Source organism: Saccopteryx leptura, chromosome 12 (genome assembly GCF_036850995.1).
Source record: "Saccopteryx leptura isolate mSacLep1 chromosome 12, mSacLep1_pri_phased_curated, whole genome shotgun sequence".
NCBI lineage: Eukaryota > Metazoa > Chordata > Mammalia > Chiroptera > Emballonuridae > Saccopteryx > Saccopteryx leptura.
Window position 1 is genome coordinate 16,654,551 of NC_089514.1, and position 14,496 is coordinate 16,669,046.

Sequence of the window (14,496 nt, forward strand, 5' to 3'; positions counted from 1 at the left end):
TTTAAGATTATACATATAAATGAAATTATATGGTATTTGTTTAACGAGCTATTTCTTTAAAATTTTTTTAAAATTGATTTGAGATACAGAGACAGAGGGAGAGGAGGGGGGAGAGAGACAGAAACATTGATGTGGTTGTTCAATTTAGTTATGCATTTATTGGTTGCTTTGTGTATGTGCCCTGACCAGGGATGGGACCTGCAACCTTGATGTATCGAAATGATCCTCTAACTGACTGTGCTACCTGACCAGGGTAAAGAGCTCATTCTTAACTGTATAAAACAAGAAAGAATAGGTATAATTATAATATTAAGTATTGTAATTATTACCAGTAATTAGCAATAGTGAATTTGGCCAGGTTGAGCAAACTCCCCTTTGGGCATCGCTTGAGTTGGTTAGACACAGTTGGAATAAAAATCTGCAGCCAGCACGGAGGACCCCCAAGCGGCGGGTTGAAGAGGCAGGCCATGCTGTACTGCTTGCTCTCAGCCACAGGCTTGGCTGTCTCTTTGACAGTGACTGTATTGTTAAACAAGGCAGCCTGACCTGTGGTGGCACAGTGGATACGTGTCCTCCTGGAACGCCGAGGTTGCCGGTTGGAAACCCTCGGCTTGCTGGGTCAGGGCACGTGCGAGAAGCAGTGACTATGTCTGTGTTGATTCTTCCTGCCCCTTCCCCTTCTCTTTCTCTTTCTCTCCTCTCTCTCAAATCAAGAAATAAAATATTAAAAAAAACCACGTAAATAAAACCAGGCAAAGAGGAACAGGTTACAGGTTAGGCATGGTTTTCTCTTTCTGTTCAGCTGGTGTTTAGCATTGGGTCATGATCCGAACTGTAACCTCTTTCTCTGTGAAGTGAGAAAGTGGGGGTTTCCTTGATTTGTATAAGTTACTAGAAAGGTAGGAGCGAGACAGAACCTTCTGGGAGAAATAACATAAAGACAATGTACATTCAGGATTTGGGAGTCTGGCCGGAAGGTTGCAAGTCTAATAGATTTTTGTGTCTTGCATTAAGACTTACCATGAAATGACCGGCTTCAGAAGTGCCTGGGTGCCCGTGTATATACAATTTCCGTGATACCTTGAGGTAATCGGGTTAGCTGAATTTTCAGCATCGTTGCCTTCCCCTCTTGGTATTAATATGAAACCTTGTTCATTTTATGTCAATATTAAGTCTTGGTATGTAAATTATGATTGATTTATGCTGTGGGGTAGAATGAAAATTTTGCTTTAGGATTAGCACATGTCCTTGACCTTTTGGGTTTAACATGCAACTTGTTTTTTTTCTGAAGTTGTTTGATGTGGTTACATGATAGGTTGGATTATAAGTGAAATCAGTAAGATTGTGTGTAGTGTAGTTCAGAAGACTGACTCCAGAGCCAGAATGCCCAGACATGGCTTCTGACAGTGCCACACATCAGCCGTGTGGATACTTGAACGAGGTAAACTTCCCCCTTTGTTTCCTCTCTGTAAGATACTGACTGCAACGGTTAAGTAAAATAATAGATATTGTTCTAGGCAGTTTGGGCCACTGTAACAAAATACTGTGGACTGGGTGGCTTAAACAATAGACATTTATTTCTCACAGTGCTGGAGCCTGGAAATCCCAAGATCAAGGTGCAGGCAGATTTGTTCCGCGCCTGGAGAAAGCCCTCTTTCTGGCTTGTAGACAGGTGCATTCTCAGCTGTAGGCACATACGGCCTTTTCCTCACTGGGTACCAGTGAAGAGCATGCTCCTTTCTCTTCTTAAAAAGACAGTAAACCTATTATAGGGGCTCCACCCTCTTGACCTTCTCTAAGCCTAATGATTTCCCAAAGGCCCTGCCTCCTAATATCACATTGGGGGTTAGGGCTGCAACATGAAGGTTTTTTGGAGGAGGGCACATAAAGCATTTCTTGTTTATATTCATGTTTATGCTGTTAAGTTTTATAGTGGAAGAAAAAATAAAAATATCAGACTTTTGTCAAAAACCTAGGAATCTAAAATTAGAATTATTAGTAATCATTATGAACACATGGTTTCTCTTTCAAACATAATGTAGATTTTCTAGCTCTGATCTAGGAGCAGTGATCAACACAATAACAATGAGCACCCTCGTGACCAGGTTGTATGGCTTTGTATTATTTCTGATTGAGAAGGACCAGTGCCCCCTGTAGGTAAGGCTGATTGCAGACGGGGACAGGAAGTGTACGGGTTGAACCTGGACTTACCGTGTCCTAACAGAAAGCAAAAGAACTCTCGGCGGTTACCAGTCACATCAAAGACCCAGGAACCAATGTGAAGAGGTTCCCACCAAAGTTCCAAAGGCAAGACAATTTGAGCCTTGAATTCGCAAAAAGAATTCATACAGTAGATTGATAGATAAAATATCTATGAATCCATGAATCTTTAATGATACTGAACAAAGTAAACATCTGCTCACCTTTGTACCTAGCCAGGGCAACCAACTGAAAATTTTGAAATAATGCTGTTTGAACTCCTGAAAGAAAAGACCGGGATGAGGACTTGAATGAAGCCGATTTATTTTGGAGATGATTTCAAGGAGCAAGAATGAGAGGGTGAAATGGGGAGGAAAAGCCAATGGGGCCGCAGAGAATGTCTCGCAGAGGGTAGCCGGGCATTTATCAGTTGGTCCCCAACCCTGCCCTGCAGACTGCAGGTTGTCTTAGGGCTTCCGGGCTGCCCTTGTGCTCCTCGACACTTTGGAGAAGCCCTGAAGTGGCAAGGCAAAGATGTATGCTCAGAGGGCGAATGACTGGGGGGGAAGGAGGCGGTCAAGTTCAGTGTGTGGGGATGAAATCGGTGACTACGGAGTGCGAGAAGGCACAAAGCTCCCGTGGAAGTGAAGGAATTACCTTGCCCTTCCTGCTCCTACTGTGCTTCAGCATAGCGGCGTGTTTGGTAAGGGCAAGTTCTGTATGCAGCTTTAAAAAAGGAGCTGCAGCTTTAAAAATAAACACAGAAGGCATGATAGAATGAGAAACTCGGTTTCCAGCTTTGAGCGCAATTATGTGTTTAGGCAGTGATCATTAGGAATTGCAACATCTTCGGCATACGACCTGAGATAACTGGGTCTCCTCATGATCTCCTCATGGAGTAGGAAACGCCCCCTGTGATGTATTATTGACTCTCTTCAACAACAACGAAGACCAAACTGAGTCTGAGTCTTCAGATCCTTTTTTTTTTTTTTAAGTAAGAAGAGGGGAGATAGACTCCCACATCCGCACCTACCGGGATCTACCTAGGGCTGATACTCATATCAGCCAAGTTATCTTCAGCACCTGAGGCTGACACTCGACCCATTTGAGCCATTGGCTGCAAGAGGGAAGAGAGAGAGAGGGGAGAGAGGGAGGGGAAGAGAAGCAGATGGTCGCTTCTGTGTGCCTTGACTGGGGATTGAACCTGGGACGTCCCTACACTGGGCGGATGCTCTATCCATTGAGCAAACTGGCCAGGTCCTGAGTCTTCAGATCTAATTACCTCTTTTGTAGGGGACAGAGAAACCTATTAAACACCACCATGGGCCTGACCCTGTGGTTGCGCAGTGGATAGGGCATTGACCTGTAATGCTGAGGTTGCAGGTTCGAAACCCCTGGCTTGCCTGGTCAAGGCACATGTGGGAGTTGATGCTTCCTGCTCCTCCCCCCTTTTCTTTTTCTCTCCCCTCTCTAAAAAAAAAAAAAAAAGAATAAATAAAATCTTAAAAAAAAACCCAGCACCAGCGTAGGGGTTTAATTAGCAAAATCCAGGCATGACAAATGATAGGTTTTGGGTTTTTTCCCCCAAGTGAGTGGGTGGGAGAAAGAAAAGTGTAGAGTATGAGACTAGAGTCATAATCAACCAAATGCAGTGTGTGGACCTGCCTTGGATGCTGATTGAACAAACAATTGTAAGACAAATTCTTTTTAAACTGTGGCAATTTGAACATTGTCTAGATTTTTAGTGTGAAGTTTTCATCTTTAGGGATTGATAATAGTATTTTGTCTACTGAGAGTAATTTTAAGAGATACTCATAATACTTAATAAACAATTAAAAAACATGAGAATGACAACAGGTTCGGGGAGATGGTTACTTCTAGGAGACAGCACGGGCAACTTCAGTTGTCTCATTCTCTTTGGTGAGGTGGGTTCATTGACATTTTTTGCTTTTTAATATAAAAAGTTACACATCATTGTGCATCAAAAATTCAGAGTGAGTAATTGAACAGGATTTATGACCGGGACCAAATAAATGGCCAGAAACAGTGACGGGAACCTCTTGTATCAAATAGGTACCAGCTCTACACCAGTGGTGTGTTTTGTTGGGCTCTTATGAACAAACCAGCTTTAAAAAGATACTTATTAGGCAATTGGAAATAAACAGGCTATCTGATATCAAGGAATTAAAAAAAAACTTTTAGGAGCAATTATGGTGTTATAGTTAGATTTAACCTAAGAGGTTCTTTTATAGCTATTTACTGATGTACTTCAGCAGGAGGTGGGACTTGTTGGTGCAGGTGTGAATATAGATAAACAAGATCAGGTGATCATACTTGATAATTGAAACTGGGATGGGCACATGGAGGATGACTTTTTATTTTGTTTATATAATGTGTCAATGTGAAAATTTCTCTAAAATCAACTTGAATCAGTTCCATTTATTACTAATGATTTTGAAGATGCCCTTTGGAGTCTATGTGAGCTTCTCTGTTGGATCATTATCTTGTCATTTAAGTTGCTTTTAATAAATAACTAGTATTGAATTTTCATGTTAACTGATATTTCAAGCACAGAGAATGTTAAACTTTGCCTCATTTTTCTCTTGGGGGAAAAGCCTTAAGTTCTATATGATTAACTTATAAATAGATTATGTTGGAGTTGCTTTTTTAAATAACACAGTAATTAAATCGTTATTTTTCTGGGTTTTGTTCTCAAATTTAGGTGCTGACAGTACTCCCCCTATAGTTTTTTTATTTTTTATTATTATTAATTTTAATGCAGTGACATTGATAAATCAGGGTACATATGTTCAGAGAAAACATCTCCAGATTATTTTGACGTTTGATTATGTTGCATACCCCTCACCCAAAGTCAACTTGTCTTCCGTCACCTTCTATCTGGTTTTCTTTGTGCCCCCCCCCCCCCCCATATCGTTTTTAAGAAAATCATTGAAAATGTTCGTAGTTTCTGGATGGCGGATCTGTAAGTCTTGTTTTTCTTCCCCTTCTATATGTTGAATATTATAACAACATTTAATTTAATTATCCAGTGAGTGCTTCTCGCGTGCCAAGCATTGTTCCAGGCTCTGAGTATAACAGTAGATGAGAGAGCCTAAGTCCAGCCCTTGGGAGTGTGCATCCTGTTAGTACTACTTTGATGTGTTTCAGGGGGAAAGTGAAACACAGCTTATTTTGCTGATGGTTGAACTTTAATGATTTGGTACTAGTAGAGTAGAAACAAATACCAGTATCTATTTTATTGACTCTTAAGTATTTAGAATCATACCTAGATATAACTTAATTCTTAAAGCTCCTGTGGGAAATGGGCACTCAGCGAAGCAGGTGATAGGTTCTTTTTTGTTTATGAACGACTTTTGGTAAGTGCAGCTGAGTTGGGTAGATTTTTCTCTAGTACTTTCCAGGTCAGAAGTTGGTGCTTCTGTGCTGGGTGATTGGAATGCATGCCTTTGCTTGGGCCCTTTTCATTTGGAGCCTTCTGATGCTTACAGGATAGGAGGGGAGCTTGGGTGGGCAGCCTGGGGTGAAACTGCGGACTTCAGATTAGTTAATAGTAGAGCAGGAGGGAAAGAACAGTCCCCCTCCCATTTCATTATTGTTTTAATTTGCATTGCTTCTGTTTTTACTTGTTACTGAGTATATTTCTCCGTAATTGAAAAAATTTTTCTAAGTTAAATTTACTGGGGTAACATTGGTTAACAATGTATAAATTTCAGGTGTACACATAGTACAACATCTGTAGAAAGAACGGTTTGATGTTATAACACTGACTGTACAAAAACAATTCTAATGTTTGTCTAAAATGAAACTTGAGGGAATCAGATAATGGAAACTGGCCAGCCACTTAAGGGAAATAATTATTTTGGAATAATGTCCAATAAGTAAATGGGTGTTGGATGTCCATTTTGAAGAATGCATTGGGGAACATGGTTCATGAATTACTTCTGATGTACAAAAGATGGTATTCTATTTAAAGAGTTTATTGGGAGCCCTATGAAGTGGATATTTGTTTTTGTAATATGAATAATTACCTATCCATTGACCAGAATTCTGTATGTACTCTTACTTGTGTAATTTTGGGAAAATTATTAGGTAATATACCAGAAGAAGGAGTCTAATGGTAATGAATGCTCAGTTTCTTAACCCTGTGCTGCTATCTTACTGGGTCAGATGTTTGATTAAACAGATTAGCACTTGCTTATGTGTAGTAATTCTTACTTCCTTGGTTACCCAGGGTAAATATTTACACAATGTGAGTAACTTTTCTGCTAGCTAAAGCAATATATAGTTGCTTTGAAATCTGTGCATTAGAAATTCTTGTATTAGAGTGTATTTTTTTTTTTTTTTTTTTTTTTTAATATATAATTTTATTTTTTTAATGGGGTGACATCAATAAATCAGGATACATATATTCAAAGATAACAAGTCCAGGTTATCTTGTCGTTCAATTATGTTGCATACCCACCACCCAAAGTCAGATTGTCCTCTGTCACCTTCTATCTTGTTTTCTTTGTGCCCCTCCCCACCCCCTATCCCTCTCCCATTCCCCCCTCCCCCCCGTAACCACCACACTCTTATAAATGTCTTAGAGTGTATTTTTAAGGCTTCTGTAGAAAATTTAAAACCTTATACTGAAGCAGAGATAAAGGACACCTCCTGCAGCTTTTATAGCTAGTAGCACCTAAGTTACTTAAAAACAAATCCCACTTAGCATTTAAAATGTAAATGTTTAAAATCCTTTTTCCTTTTTCTTTAAAAATTTTTTTAAATTGAATATATTGGGGTGACATTACTTAATAAAATTGTACAGGTTTCGGGTGTATGGTTCTGTGATAATACAGCATGTGTCTATTGCATTGTGTTTTCCACTGCAAGCCAGATCTCCTTCCATCACACTATCTGTCCCCCCTTCTCTTCTCCTCTCCCCACCCTTTCCCTCTGCAGTCCCCACACTGTGGTCTGTGTCTGAGTATTGTTTGCTTGCTTGTTTTGCTTAATCGCTTACCTTTTTCACCTAGCCTCCCAACTCCCACCCTCTCTGACACCTGTCAGTCTGATCTTGGTATCTTTTTTTCCTTAAATTATCTCTTTGGTTATATTGCTCCTGGTGATTACGCTTTGTTTTATTGTCTTATAAGAGTGCTCTTCCTTCTCCATTTTGTGATCACTAACAGGTTCTACTACAAACAGGAGTAGGACCTGAGTTTGGTTAGTCGACACATTCTTTAGAGTTTCCTAAGGGGTAGGTGGTATCTGTGACATTTATTTGTTCTCCTGTTCTGGGGGAATAGAAGGGACAAAGGACTGGGATGTTGTCTAAGCTGCTGTTTTGCTGTGGTACTTCAAAATAAGTGAGTTATTGAACGTGGAGAGGAAAACTGACTGTGGTTCTAATTCTAGAAGTTAAGTAATTTATTTCACTTGAGATATCAAGGCTAACTGCTAGTCTAGTCTTTTTTTTTAATAGCTAGTTGACTATAAATTCTTTTGCCTTTTTCCCCTCCCCTCCCCTCCCCTCCCCTCCCCTCCCCTCCCCTCCCCTCCCCTCCCCTCCCCTCCCCTCCCCTCCCCTCCCCTCCCCTCCCTTCCCCTCCCTTCCCCTCCTCTCCCCTCCCCTCCCCTCCCCTCCCTCCGACAGTGTTGAAGAGGAAGAAAAAGAGGGTGTATGTGTGTATAAATAGATATTAGTATATACAATATATAGTATACTATACATGCATATTTACATATGTGGGCATTTGAACTAAGGTTTTGTGTGTGTGTGTGTGTGTGTGTTTTTCTTTTGTTTTCTGTACTGTTGTCTCCTTTGGCAGCCTGAAATGTGTGGACCTCTTAGGGTGTTTTTACATGCATAAAGTAAAACTCATAGGATTATGAAGAAACTAATTATTTTGAAATAACAGCAAAATGTTAAACTCATAGTAACATGCACTTATTAACATAATAAGCAACAAGTTCTAAGTTCCAGCAACACATCTGAATTTCACAGTAATGAGTGTAATGGAATGTAAAGATCTGCAACAACTTAATGTGGTATGAAAAGAACTGATTTATGTCGATGTCAAAAACTACAAGTACTGTAATTGTACTGTGGTTTAATGCCATCATTTGTAATTGAAAAGAGGTGCTAAATTTCAGGGGATAGTGAAAACAAACATGTGATGTCCCCTCGCCCCCCATCCAAGTCCCCTGAATGCTATCCATGGACCCCCTTGGCTGTGAGCTCAGATTCAGAACATTCTGTGCTAAGGGTTTGTGTCCTTCGTGCTTAATTTGAGGCTAACGGGTTTGAATTTAGAAGACAGTCATCAGATGAAATGTGGTTCAAACACTGTGTCTGCCAATTTCAGTGGCTCTTAAAATGAGCCGTAACAATCTAAAGATGCTGGATCTCCAAATGGTCTCAATATGCGCCCTGTGACTGTTTCCTTTTTTTTTCTTCTCGGGCTGCATTTTCTTACAATATATTAGTTTGTAGTTAATATAAAGTTAATAATTTAAGTAATATCTAACATCTTTGTTGGCTATTACTATCTTTTACTTTTATGGTTTTTTTTTCCCTTTTAAAAAACATTTTAATTCTTCTGCAGGATTCGGAAACTTCAGATACGAAATATCCCGCCTCACCTACAGTGGGAGGTAAGAATTTCTGTATTTAAAATTAAGATTTTGGCATCTAACCTTATTGTTAGTTTTCACAAAGGTTTTTCTTCTTCTCTCATCTCTTGTGCTAGAGACACAAAAATTTTCTCTCTTATGGTTTGTGTCTTGCTGTGTGTGGGCTTTTCTTTGTAAGGGTGTTCTGTATCTTTTAAAAATTTCCCTCTGAGGAGCCCTGGCCGGTTGGCTCAGCGGTAGAGCGTTGGCCTAGCGTGCGGAGGACCCGGGTTCGATTCCTGGCCAGGGCACACAGGAGAAGCGCCCATTTGCTTCTCCACCCCTCCGCCGCGCTTTCCTCTCTGTCTCTCTCTTCCCCTCCCGCAGCCAAGGCTCCATTGGAGCAAAGATGGCCCGGGCGCTGGGGATGGCTCTGTGGCCTCTGCCTCAGGCGCTAGAGTGGCTCTGGTCGCAACATGGCGACGCCCAGGATGGGCAGAGCATTGCCCCCTGGTGGGCAGAGCGTCGCCCCTGGTGGGCGAGCCGGGTGGATCCCAGTCGGGCGCATGCGGGAGTCTGTCTGACTGTCTCTCCCTGTTTCCAGCTTCAGAAAAATGAAAAAAAAAAAAAAAAAAAAAAAAATTGCCCTCTGAGATACTTTAAAAAAAGTGGAAATAGCTTCTTGGGTACTCTTCCTTATTTAGTCTCATCCCAACAGATTCCTTTTTTTTTTAAGCTTTCTGATGAGTTTGCCAATTGTATTTAAATATGAAGTCCCCTGTGACTTATGCTTTACTTTAAAATGTTACTCTTCTTTCTTTTGCTCAGATGGTGGCACTGTAGTGACTGGGCATAAACACAAACTAAATATTTAGTACAATTGATTAGCCTTTGTCAGCAATTTTCAAAGTATAATAATAATAATGATGTCATGGTGAGAATCTGAGACACCAGTGGTTGAAGAAATAGAAGAAAATATCTGTTGACTCGTCCAGCTGAGGGAACCTGAAAGTTCTTACACTCTACCTTGGAGAGGTGGTACAGGAAAAACAGCTCCACTCTTACGTATTTTTAATATAAAAATCAAGAGTAGCTAGCTTTGTGTGTTTCACATTCGTCTTCTAAAATGACATTTGATGAGTGACTAAACCAGAACCTTAATCAACATTCAAAGTATGGCTGAAAGGTTTCTCTGGTGGTAAGTTGAGAAGTTGGTCTGAAGTCTAATTATCCAAGGTTCAAGTTGGTAACAAATCATTTATGCTCAGAATATTTTACACAGCATTTATATTCAGAACAATATTATTTATTGAGTTTTAATCTTTGTAGGAGGAATTGGTTCTTTAGTATATGCTTGAATATTTTTCAAGCTATACAATATATATATATATAAAAGTATACTTTTGTAGATGGAAACAGGATAAATAAGGTTAAGCTGAATACATTTTCCTGATTTAGATAAACATTTGTTTAGGAAATTGAGTGGCTTGGAGGATGGGTCCACACATCAAGTGTGGTTAAATTTGACCCAGAATAAGAATGCAATAAACTAAAAGCTCGAAAAGCCACCAAAACTACAATGGTTGTGGTTTTGCCCCTTTGTTTTAATGTAGGCTGTGTTGTGTGATTTTTCTGCTTCTATATTATAGCTTTCAATGAAATAGTCAAATGGTTGCAGCCAATTTTAAGTAAGTGAATTATTAGAGTAGTAGTATATTGTAGCAATTTTCAGCTGATGGCACACATAAACTACTTACAAAAATTCTGCAACACACCAAAAAATATATACTTTTTGCTTATCTGACAAAAAAAAACGGGTATAATTTTGATTCATTCACAGTGGATTGCTATTGTTGTGTTGGTTGTCATTTTTTTATTTGACAATCTAAGGAAAAAGAGGTCAGTACCTCTGGCTGTTGCATATTTAAAAAATTCTTGCTGCATACTGTTTGAAAATCGCTGGTATATTGGATAGGGGCAAGTAGCAATTTTTCTTTCTTTCTTTCTTTTTTTTTTGGTGGAGTGGGGGAGAGACAGGATCATCAAGCTGCTCTTGTATGTGTCCTGACCGGGGAATTGAACTGGCAACCTCTGAGCTCGGAATGGTGCTTCAACCAACTGAACTATCTGGCCAGGGCTGCTTTTTTTTTTTTTTTTAAGAGACAGAGAGGGTAGGGGAAAGGGAAGATTTCATTTATTGTTGCATTCAGTTGTACACTCATTGATTGCTCCCCATGTGTGCCCTGACCGGGGATTGAACCTGCAACCTTGTGGCTTTGGGATGACACTCTGAACTGACTAAGCTAACTGGCCAGGGCCCAATTTTCTTTTGATTCATTCATAACATGTCTTCAAATTTAGATTGCAGTGGCTCCTTGAGCACTTAGTTTATTGTAGTTTTGGTGGCTTTTCGAGCTTTTAGTTTATTGCATTCTTATTTTGGGTCAAATTTAACCTCATTCATGAGACTAAATCTTTATTTGCCTAAATAAATAAAATAAATCTTTTATATTTCATTTTACCCTCCCCATAGTCCTTTGAGGGTAAGGTTAAGTTGGTGATGTTACTTCCATTTTCAGATGGGCTAATAGGGATTCAAATCATTCAGCAAGAACACATACCGAATTCTAAGACATCTGGAGCTAGATTTGGGAACTCCTGACTTTCACCTCTTTCAATTTTTTTTAAATGGTTGTTTAAAATATTGGCCAACAACAAAATTTACTGAAGGCTTTTCCTTGAAGACTTGAACGAAAGCCATCTGTTACTTCCTTTTTGAAACCAGTCACTTTGTATCACTTTCATCTGTGCACACTGAGCGTGCTGGCTATTTGGTGCCAAAGCCTCATCTTGGACAGTGATGAGTAGGTGCTTGCCGGTCCAGACTCCCTTTATGTTGGAGGGCTCAGACTCTGAATCGACTCATGATGAATCTTAGAATGACTGAGATTGGAAAGACCTCTAGTATGCACCTCCTGATTTGATGGCAATAGGAAATACATAGACATGGAGGAAATATTCTAGTCTAAAAATTAGAGGTTTCATTGGATCCACTTTGAGTTTATAATAAATACAGAAGATAGAAGCACAACTTAAATGATGCCACCCAGAAACAAATGGCCACGTCCGGAAATATGGGACATCTCAGGGGACAAACGATGTTTCACTTGATTAGCAGTGCTGTGTTAAAAGGGAAGGAGACTTACAGAATTAAACTTACTAGGATAACAAAAAAGCCCATTTACACTTGTCACAAGTTATTTGTGAGCTGTGTAAACAGTCCTTTGAGGCAGCATGAAGTATCTAGAAAAGCCTTAGAATTTTTGGGGGTGGCCTTTGGGTTCGGACTGGGAACTGTATCCCAGTTCCACGACTTTCTGGTTGTGAGATCTCTGAACAGGTTTTAAAGGTTCTCTGAGCCTAGTTTTCCTCATCACTAACATGGGATGATGGTAGCAGCCACCTCATTGGGTGTCTGGCTGTGATTGAGCATTAATAGGGTTATGCACGCTGAAGCCCTTGTAACAGTGCGTGGCACCGATGTGCACACTTTATTTTAGCTACACTATGAACAACACGGTCACCTCCTCCTGCCCTTGTTCTTGACTTGGTCAGATCCAGCCCAGAGCACAGAAAACACCAGGTATTTCACCAGGGGTAAGTTAAGGTAGAGAATCAGGCCCCGTAGGGGCTGAAAGAGCCAAAAGGGAAAGCAGAGGTGGAAATTGCAGGGAGCGGGGAGTGGCCACCACCCTGAGGACTGAGCAGGTGACACCCTGAGTGGAGGATGCTCCAGGCTGAGCCTGAAACCCATTGCGGATAGGATGATGCTGATGACAGCAGCTGATAGACGGGAAAGAGCAATCCCATGGCCTCCACTCCTGCCTTCCAGGCTCCCTCCAGTGCCTTCTGTCTGCAGAAACTGACGGGCTCGCTGGCAAGGGAGCGATGGAGTCCCAGCCCCTGTATCAAAAAGTCCGTAGGTGGTTTGGAACTGAGAGCTTAGAGTCCAGCCGGAGTTCAGGCTCAGAAGCGAACACTCCTCTCCTGTCTGCCAGGCCTCCAGTAAGCCATTTCCTGAGCCGTCAGCAAAGGGAGGACCAAATCTGGGACCCTGGCAGAAACAGTAGAGCAGGGCTGCGTAGCCTTTTATAAGAACTGTAGCTGGATTGTTACCTCTATTCCACTATGCTATCTTTTTTTTTTCTACAGAGAGAGAGAGAGAGAGTCAGAGAGAGGGATAGATAGGGACAGACAGGGACAGAGAGATGAGAAGCATCAATCATCAGTTTTTCATTGCGACACCTTAGTTGTTCATTGATTGCTTTCTCATATGTGCCTTGACCGCGGGCCTTCAGCAGACCGAGTAACCCCTTGCTCGAGCCAGCAACCTTGGGTCCAAGCTGGTGAGCTTTACTCAAACCAGATGAGCCTGCTCTGAAGCTGGCGACCTCGGGGTCTCGAACCTGGATCCTCCGCATCCCAGTCTGATGCTCTATCCACTGTGCCACCGCCTGGTCAGGCAATGCCATCTTTATTTTATGTTTGTTTATTGTTTATATTATCTTCATGGCAGCATGTACTGCCGAGTGTTACCAGGTGATTCCTCTCAGGGTCCTGCGTGCTGTGTATGTCAGACGGGTTAACTGATTTCTAACCATTGTGTTGTAGATGCTGTAAACTGCCTGCCTGGCTTGGCTAACTGTATTGCTCACGTGTTTTGGGCAGATAAAGATATGGGGAAACTTATTATTTTTTTAATTTAGAAATTAAATTGAATGGGGGGACACTGATCAGTAAGAGTACCATATATAGGTTTCAGGTAAAAATTTCTATAGTATTTGGACTGTTTGGTTTGTGTGCCCACCACCCTAAGTCACATCATTTTTGTTACTATGTATCTGTCTCTCCCCCCCCCCCCCAAAAAAAAAAAACCTAAGCTTTTGAAGGGCCTGCTGTGGGAGAATTAGCTAACTTTGTTTCCTCTCAAATATGCCAATGTAGAAGGGAGATTGAAGAAACTGTTTCTTCTCCCCCTGCCACCCACTTGCCTGAGATGCTTGAAGAGTAGATTTTTGATGTGACTAGAACTAGAAGGCTTTTCCACAGCAGTCCCGATGGCCGACACATCTAGGTCCTCAGAGGCCTGAGGGGGGTGAAATAGTGTGATGAGGACTGAAGGAATATCTTGGGTGAACAGCACCCAAGTCAGGAAGTGACAAAGCCCCAGAGGACACTTTCAAGACCTTTGAGAAATTTTTTTTTTGTATTTTTCTGAAGTTGGAAGCGGGGAGGCAGACAGACTCCCGCATGCGCCCGACCGGGATCCACCTGGCATGCCCACCAGGGGGCGATGCTCTGCCCATCTGGGGCGTTGCTCTGCCGCAACCAGAGCCGTTCTAGTGCCTGAGGCAGAGGCCACGGAGCCATCCTCAGCGCCCGGGCCAACTTTGCTCCAATGGAGCCTTGGCTGCGGGAGGAGAAGAGAGAGACAGAGAGGAAGGAGAGGGGGAGGGGTGGAGAAGCAGATGGGCGCTTCTCCTGTGTGCCCTGGCCGGGAATTGAACCCGGGACTCCTGCATGCCAGGCTGACGCTCTACCACTGAGCCAACCGGCCAGGGCCGAGAATACTTTTTTTAAAAATTGATTTTAGGGAGAGAGAGAGAGAGAAACATTGATTTG

At 41.5% G+C, this 14,496-nt stretch overlaps 1 protein-coding gene across 2 annotated transcripts in view; it reads left to right on the forward strand.

The window, feature by feature from the left end:
* IGF2BP3 (insulin like growth factor 2 mRNA binding protein 3) overlaps window positions 1-14,496 on the forward strand; it is a 110,135-nt gene that overhangs the window by 36,098 nt on the left and 59,541 nt on the right. For both annotated transcript variants that reach the window (XM_066353719.1, XM_066353720.1), the window contains one exon: window positions 8,808-8,856. In XM_066353719.1, coding sequence (XP_066209816.1) covers window positions 8,808-8,856 — 49 coding nt within the window. The remainder of the gene's footprint in view (window positions 1-8,807; window positions 8,857-14,496) is intronic.